This window comes from Chenopodium quinoa, unplaced genomic scaffold (assembly GCF_001683475.1).
Source record: "Chenopodium quinoa cultivar QQ74 unplaced genomic scaffold, ASM168347v1, whole genome shotgun sequence".
NCBI lineage: Eukaryota > Viridiplantae > Streptophyta > Magnoliopsida > Caryophyllales > Amaranthaceae > Chenopodium > Chenopodium quinoa.
Window position 1 is genome coordinate 2,861,307 of NW_018745063.1, and position 9,340 is coordinate 2,870,646.

The 9,340-nt window shown below is 27.9% G+C and overlaps 1 protein-coding gene across 1 annotated transcript; it reads left to right on the top strand.

Moving 5' to 3' along the window:
• The first annotated feature begins 279 nt into the window (after positions 1 to 279).
• Positions 280 to 6,858, top strand: LOC110709284 (carbonyl reductase [NADPH] 1). Its single transcript, XM_021887500.1, has 4 exons — positions 280 to 374; positions 3,317 to 3,575; positions 4,946 to 5,140; positions 6,366 to 6,858. The coding sequence occupies exons 1-4, from the start codon at positions 280 to 282 to the stop codon at positions 6,759 to 6,761; spliced, it is 945 nt and encodes a 314-aa protein (XP_021743192.1). The 3' UTR covers positions 6,762 to 6,858.
• Positions 6,859 to 9,340: the final 2,482 nt, after the last annotated feature.

A 9,340-nucleotide genomic window follows, 5' to 3' on the forward strand; every position in this document is an offset into this window, starting at 1 on the left:
AGATTAAATAAAATTATTTAAACACTAGCTATTAATAAAGTTAAATATTTTAGAAGAATAATGAAAAATAAAAAATATAATAAATTGACACCTTAAATAATGGAATTATCGCTAATATTTTAAAGAGGAACATAAGATCCTACAACCTCGCACATACACTCGTCTTATTATTTATCTTGTCAATTTGTCTTTTTTCCTTATTTTTACCTTTTATCTCCCTTCTAGTTTCCTCAATTTCTAATAAACATAATCTTAAATTATTAAGAAGAAAAAATATTAATGCGGGGAGGGAAAGAACGATCAAAAGAGCGTCGTGAAAAGAGGCTCCAAGAAATTTCGTTGCTTCGTACCATTCCCTATTCAGATCATCGACGGTATTTATCAGTGTTTGACACCCTTTTTTTAATATATAAATGTAACGAACATGAATATATGAAATAAATTTATATAATTTTTTCATATTATGTATAATTACCAACTATTGTGGATTAGGAGTAAGATCTTCCCCTTCCTCTTCCATGGGATATAGATGGTTTGATATTGTGATAAATGTTAATTTTGGTGGAGGTGAAGATGTTATTGTTGCGTATGTGCTTAAATAGGTATACAACCACCTAACTCTAACAAATAAATAAATAAAAAATTTATTAAAAAAAGGGAAGGTATATATGAAATTATGCTACATTTATCTTTTTCCTGACAAATGATCATGCATGTCTCCCTTTTCTTAAGATGATGACCAAATTCCATTCATCAAATTTAATTAAAAAAAAATAAAAAATTAGTACCTTGATATTATTGGTATAAGTATTGTATTAAAATCTAAAGGAAATATTTTTATTTTCATAAAATATACATATTCATCATTATGTTATAATTTTTTTATTTTAGAGGATCAACTATTTTGTGGCTTTCACATTTTTCTCAACAGGGTCCAAATCTTCTATCCCACTATTGTGTCTCATTCCATGTCCCATTCAATTTAATTGGTCCACGTCATTTTAAATATCAAAATTCTTTATTTAATTTTCAATATCAAATTAGATTAAATAATTTTTTTTTACATAATTTATATTCTAGTCCTTATCTAATTTTTTTTTCTCCTTTATACAATTACGTTTAATTTTTTTTCTCTTTATACTACCTCCATAGTTGTACTCATCTTCTTCAAAGTTATTTTTAGAGTTATTGACCACATCATTATTATCATTCAATTGCTCATGCTCCTCAAAAGAGTTTGCAACTAGTTTGTAATGATCCATTTTCTTTATCAAAATAATAATTCTGTACCACCAAAAAATCACATATAAAAATCAATAAAAATACATTTATCCAAAACCTAAGCAACTATGTAGGATCATTTTGACAATGTTATAGCTTATAATAAAAGTAATTGTCAATATATACTCTAATACCTTCCCTAATGACCAGAAACAAAACATATGCATAAAATATTTTTTTTTTGAATGATAGCACATATAGTATAGTATTTCATAGATAGGTGATTCAATAAGAATTAAACTCAACCCCAATAAAATTCATACCTGGTATGGTAAATTGTTGAAATTGCTCATCAATACTTCTCGTGGAGTATCCATTATAGTGAATTGTAATGCTTTCATATTTATGAATAGATGTAATTGGAGAAAGAATAAATTGAGGTAACTTAAAAAAAATTAGGGTTCTTCATACAGTTATAAAGGTAGTATAGAAAAAAAAATGAGATTGAATTAAACGAAATTGAATAAAGGAGAAAAAAAATTAGATAAGGACTAGAATATAAATTAGGTAAAAATTTATTTAATTTAATTTGCTATTGAAAATTAAATAAAGAATATTGATATTTAAAATGATGCATGTGGATCAATCAAATTAAATGGGACATGGAATGAGACACAATAGTGGGATAGAGATTCGGACCCGTCTCGTTGATAGCAAAATCGGTCTTAGATTACAAAATATATTATTCTACTACGCGATGATGTAAGAAACTTTGTCAATCACCTAATGAAATTTTTAAATAAATTGTGTATTTTTATTTTATTTATAGATTTTTAGTAATTCTGATTTTATGGATCAATTATAATTTTTTTTTATCATAAGGGATTAACTTTTTGTGGTAAATTAGCCATAGATTTTAAAATTGTATTGTTTTAATTAATATCATAACAAAAAAAATTTGTATTATTTTAAGAAGTATCACATTTTCCCTCTTCAATTGATTTATTTCTCTTTTTTTCCTTAAATTGAATAGACCTACTCATTTTATAGCATTTCATTCACATCACTTTAGACCTATTATTCACTATCTATAATAAAAATAAAAAATAAAAACCTTCTATCCATTTCTACGATAAATAAATAAATAGATAGATAAAAATCCAACTACCCATTAATTTAAAGGAAAAAAAAACCTAATATCAATTATCACACAATTAAACAAGAAGTCAATTAAATTTGATTAAAAATATATGTATCAAAGTGTGTCGACTAAACAGTTAGAGATTGAAAGAGTATATATGTTACCATGTAAACGAAAACAAAATATTGAAAATACTTAAACTCATAGCTTGAGTTTTCAAATCAAAGAATAAAAATCATCATTCATCTTATTCAATATTTATAATTTTGTAACTCAGCAATATTTATTGAATTTAATTAAATGCATCATTGTATATTTTGATAGATTGAAATTAAATAATATATATCGAACATTGAAAATATTTTTAGTGAGAAAATAAGGAAATCAAATAAGGAGAGATATTGAAATTTTTTTTATAAAAGGGTATTGGAAGTTTATTTTTATCAATGAAAAAATATAAGTTATTGTGAATTTTGGGATGTCAACCAATTGAATTTTTTTCTTGTTATTTAGCACCTTCTTCATCATTTGTTTATTGAGTTATTTACTTTCCATATATAAAGGGAGGGAGGCAAACTCAATTTGTATGTAAAGAGGAGACATGTGCTATCTATTTTGGTTGTTATTTTTTATCAAGCGTATAATAGTCACCAGAAAACTAGGTAATATTTTATTTTTTTTGACAGAAACTAGGGAAATTATCTGGTAAATAATAACCCATGCTAATGTAGAAGTACACCCTAAGCCCTTAATAAATGAATATTTATGTAATATTATTTGATTATTAACTCTCATGTTTCTTAGTAATTTTTTAGAATAATTAATAATGAATTCATTGATTGTGAAAATTGTGTAGATTCGACCCACTCATTAATCTAATTTAGTTTTTACGATAAAAATTAAATATTATTGTAGAGAATCTAATATTAATTTTGTCTTTAAACATTATCATAGATGGTGGACCGCTGAAACTATTGCAGTAGTAACGGGAGGTAATAGAGGTATTGGTTTTGAGATTACTAGACAACTTGCCGGTCACGGGTTGACAGTCGTACTTACCTCAAGAGATACTGAAGTTGGTATTGAGGCTGTGAAAGTATTGCAAGAAGCTGGATTGTTAGTAGAGTTCCACCAATTAGATATTGTTGATCCTCAATCCATTAAGGATTTTGCTGAATGGATCCAAGAAACTCATGGTGGCCTAGATATATTGGTAATTCACTTCTTCATCTAACTTATTTTTTAATACGATAAATTGAAGATAAGTTTCTCTTTCCATTAATACTATTTGGCTATAGAAATTAATTTGCCTTTGATTTCATTTGGTGTGCACAAAACCTTTTAACATTTATTGCATTTTAATAGTTTTTAACAAACAAAATAAATATTCGTATTGTTACAAAAGAAAGGAGCAATTTTTCTTTTGTGATTTTAAATGTAGAAAATGAAGTAAAATTGCCTCATAAAAATATAATATTAAAAATGATACATATATCTTATCCACAAATGTATAACGAATTTCCAATAATATCATTAAGGAAAAATCTCAACAATAAGATGAATTAATTTGCAAAATATATTTACATAAGATACTTTTCATTCTATCTTGTATATACAATTGTAATACATATAATTAAAGTAAAAAAATAATCTTCTTAATGTTGATTTTTTTTTTTTATATTCGATTCTATTACTTTGGCGACATAAAGTTGAAAAGTTCATTTAAGAATACTTAGGGTTACCAAAAATTATTCTCTAGTTGAATGTTAAGTTGAACAACACAAATACACAATAAAAATACTCTATATATGCTACTTGTATTAAAATAAAATGTAATTTAACATATGGTATAAGCCATCCCAAAATTTATATTGTAATTACAAACTAAATATAAATTTTATTATGTTAATTAACTGGGAAGTTATGTATATACTTTTTAAAATTTTATTATTTTGCTTATATCATTCTATAAAGATGCTCGCTCATAGGTCCTTTTTATTCCTTTAAGCTATGACATTAAAAAAAAAAAAAAAAAAAAAAAAAACCCTCTCATTCACCCTCCATTATAGCAATACTCCATTAAATGGGTCAACTTTTTATTCCTGATCACTTTTTTCTTTTCTATGAGAAGTCAAAAAAGAGGAATATTTATATTTGTTTACGGAAGTATAAGCTTTAAAAGAAAAGGGTGGGAAAGAGTGTTTTATTAGTCAATTATCTCTCAACCTTTCGCCATCTTAATTTGCATGTGTTTCTATTTTAAGTGTGTTAATTAATAAGTAATAGAGGAAGTGTGCGTATGCACGCATGCATGTGTATGCTAAATGTTTGTTTAGATAAAAGCATAAAGAGTTTGTATGATTGTTATAAGTACAATGATGAACTCATTTGGATCTAATATATACTTCCTTCGTTTTATTTTAATCTAAACTTGTATATAAGATTTTTTATTTTTTATTTTTTTATTGTAGTGTATGTAGGATTTTGATGATAAAAATAAGACATGTAAATAAATTTATATAGGTATAATCGTATCGTTACTTGATAATTGTGTTCTCAAATTAAATTTGGTGTATAATACAGGTAAACAATGCAGGCATCAATTTCAATGTTGGATCAGAGAACTCTGTTGAACATGCAGAGCAAGTTATTAGAACAAATTATTATGGAACTAAAAATGTTATTAATGCTATGATACCCTTGATGAGGCCTTCTTCTTCCGGTGCTCGCATTGTGAATATTAGCTCAAGGCTAGGAAGATTGAATGGCAAAAAAAATGTAAGTTAAAACCTAATTCTATTTTATATATATATATATATATATTCCTTCTTTCTCAAAAGACAATTGTCTTGATATATGATTTATTTTAAAATTAATGTCAACTTTCTACTATTTTATAAATAGTTAGAGAAATTAATTTCAAAGTTCTACATTGACCAATTTAAGAATAAAACTTAGTGAATAATATAAAACCAGGGTATTATAAAAAACAAAAAAAAAAAAAACCCAAGGAAAATACAGATGTGAGCTAATGGAAATAAAATATATGTTGTTTAGAGGCATATATATTACTCTCGTCCTATATCTTAATAAGTGCATCATTTTAATTAGCACGCATGTTAATGCAAAACTTTAATCACTAATATTTTTTTTTTAATTTTTTATACTTTAAATTATAAACATATGATGTTATGAAAATACACGACTAAAAGGTTACATAATAATAACATTTAATTTTTGTATATTTGTAAAAACTCAAGTTAACGTTAGTATGTAAATAGTGCAAAAGTCAAAGTGATGCACTTATTTAGATATAAGGGAGTACTAAGAGCTACTGAACTGAGCTGAACTGAACTAAACTGAAATGAATATTTTATAAGAGAAGGAAATTAGGAGTTGAATTGAACTGAAATGAATTGAAATGATTGGAGCTGAACTGAACTGAATTGATTGGAGCTGAACTGAACCAAACTGAACTGAATTGAAATTAAGCTGAAGTGAACATGCCCTAAATAGTGTATAATTGGACTCATATATATAGTGAGTGTCAAAAGTCTAAAATTTTCATTGCCAAAATAAGTATGAACTAAGGGTGTGTTCTATTCACCTGATATTCATTGATCTGAACTTATCTTAACTTATCCGAACTTATTACCTGATCTTACCTAAACTTACGTGAACTTATTAGACATTATTAGAATTTATTTTAGTTGTAATTTGTACTTGGGTAACCCTTATCAAAACTAATCAGACCGGATCTAGACTTATATGAACTTAGCTGAACTTATCTGAACTTATTACACTTGAAATAAGTGAAAATAAGGTGAATAGAACATACCCTAAATGTATAGGAAATAAAAAACAAGAAGACTATTGACATATAGGAAACTAAAGATATGATCAATAAATTGCTAAGATAAATAAGTCAAATTTTTTTCTTATCTTATATTTTCTCAAAACTTAGAAAGTATTGTATTCCTAATTGCTCTACATTTTTTTCTAGAGGATTGAGGATGATACATTGAGAGAACAACTATCTAATGAAGAATTATTGTCGGAGGAATTAATTGATGATACTTTGAATAAATTTCTAGAACAAACGAAAGACGGTAGCTGGATCACCGGAGGGTGGCCTCAAACATTTACCGATTACTCAATATCAAAACTCGCTACCAATTGTTATACAAGATATTTGGCAAGAAAGCTATGTGATAAACCTGAAGGTGAAAAAATATGTGTTAACTGCTTTTGTCCTGGTTGGGTTAAAACAGCATTAACAGGGTGGAATGGAAATATATGTGTTGAAGATGCAGCTGATACTGGTGTGTGGCTTGCGTTACTTCCTGGACAACCAACTAGTGGGAAATTTTATGCTGAAAGACGTGAAATCAATTTCTAAAAACATTAATTAATTAACGTCACCAATCCTATGTTGGTCTTTTGTTAATATTAGATATAATGATGAGCTTATCGGATCACATTACTAAAATATTTGATGTTTAAGCTTTGTAATTGTATCGAGAAGTACTTGTAGTTTGTTTAAAAAAAAAAGTACTTGTAGCTCATTCCGCTGATAAATTTGTTAGTTAAATGTATAAAGATAATTTGAGTAGCTCTACCAAAAACATCATTTACCACTCACAATTATTAGAAGTCTCTTCACTTTTTTATATGTAGAAGATTAGTGGTTCATTTACACTGTATCAAAAAATACTCCCATTGTTTTCTTATAATTTACTTGCTTTTTTTTTTTGGATTTTTTTTAAGATGACTTACAACTTACTATATTCCACCACTTATATGTAGAATTAAAAGTAATTGTATACAAGAAAAAAAAAAAAAGAGAAAGAGAGATAAGGACTAGAATTTTAATTATGTAAATTCTATTTAATTTTATGTGCCATATATTAACATAAAATTTGAATCAAGAAAATAGATGGTTAAAATGATGTGGACCAATAAAATTGAATGGTACATGGAATGGGACACAAAAATGGGGGGATTCGGACCTAGAACAATTTTTATTGTTTTATTTATTTGTATTTTTCCCGAAAAATTGACAATTTCGTGCAACATGACTGATATTGGAATTGCCATTTCATACAATTTGAAGAAAATAGTTTGCACAATTTTCATAAAACTAATTAAACAAAATAGAATTCATTGATTCACACAGATTATATGTAATAATGCACACTATATCATCCCAATTATATGAAACCGTATGATTAAATAAATCGATTCCTAATTTTTGTGCAATTTTTTCCCTATATATTATATTCTGTAAATTTAATTTTATTGATGTTTGATTAAAATATATAAATCGATCAATCTAATATATAATTGTAGAGTCATTTTTGCAACACTTAATCACATCACTCCAAAACCCCAATCCTACAATTTGGTGCAATCTTCTTCTTCTTTTTTTTTTTTTTTTTTTTTTTTTTGTCAATAACTTCCACTTCTCTAAATTTTAGATAAAAAAAAAAATCACTTTCACTTTTACTATAATACAATACAATATATATCTCCATATATAATTGCATATTTTTTTAACAACATTCAACTACAAGCATATTTATTATTTTTTTTCATCGTATACAAAAGTTAATATATAAACTACCCACTTTACTATTTAATTTTTGGGAAAAATCCCACTTTACTTAGTATTACAAATATACAAACTAATTTTTTATAACACAATATTGGAAGAAATTTATATTATAATTACATGTTTCATTTTTTAATTTTGTATTATCCCAACTCTTGAAAACTTCAATCTTAAAATTATAGGCATTTTTATTTATTTTTGAAAATAATATAGCCCCCCATAAGTTCACTAACTTTTAGCTGACCACTTTATGAAATTACTCGGTTAGTGTTATAATGGTTAACCTGTTACGGATATAGAGCTTACTTAGTTAATAATATAGGGGTTATGCTGTCAGCGTTTTAGGAGTTACTTTGTTATTTCAGGGTTACTCAAAAGTATAATAAGGATTTACTATTTCAATATAATACAAGTTAATCCATTTTTTCTACCAGTAGCCCTACGGTGTTGCAGCGCACACAAAACAGACTAACATAAGTTCCACAATTTTCCTTTTAAAAAAACCTTATACATTGTATTTATTTAATATCTTACTATGTGATATATATCCCGTGTATTTTGCACGGGTACACTCTACTTAATAACAATGAAAGAGAGAAACATGAAAAGGGAAAGGGAAACAAAAAAAATAAGGGGTAAAATTGGATTTTCAAGAGGGTATATTAAGCGAAGAGAGGTACGTTCAGCAAGTGGATTGCTAAATACCGCCTACATTTTTTATCAAACCGCCAACAAAAGTGATGAAGAGACAAAACTACCCTTACTCATCCATACTTTGCTTTCTCTCTCCTAAGTCCATTAAGTCTCAACCGCAATCGTCAACCACCACAGACACCACCACCACCCACTGCACCACCACTGCCACAACCACCACCACTCACTAATGCACCATCACCGCCCATAACCACCACCACCCACGTCACTGCATCATCGCTGCCCACAACAACCAAAAGGACTAGAGGTACCAATTTTTTTTTTAAGTTACAATTTATATTTCCGGCAACCACAACAGCGAGTCAGTTAATCACCATCGGAATAATGACGGCCCACCACCTTCCTTGTCGTGCGGGAAGGTGGTTTTTTAAACCCTGGCGACCAGCACAACCGGCAACCCACTACTGCAATCGGTTTCAAGTGTCGGTTGACTACGGTAATCGACATCCAAAACCGGTTACCGTACCGGGTTATCGGTTTTTCATGCCGATTGACCGGCATCCAAAACCAATTAGCGTGGTGTTTAATTAGTTTTGCATGCCGATTGTGAGCGCATAAAGATTAAAAAAATCAGAGGTACTGCCCTTTCACCTCCGATCGCTCCCCCTGCGCTAGCTCCACCTCCGATGTACTTCCGTCGGACCACTGCTTCC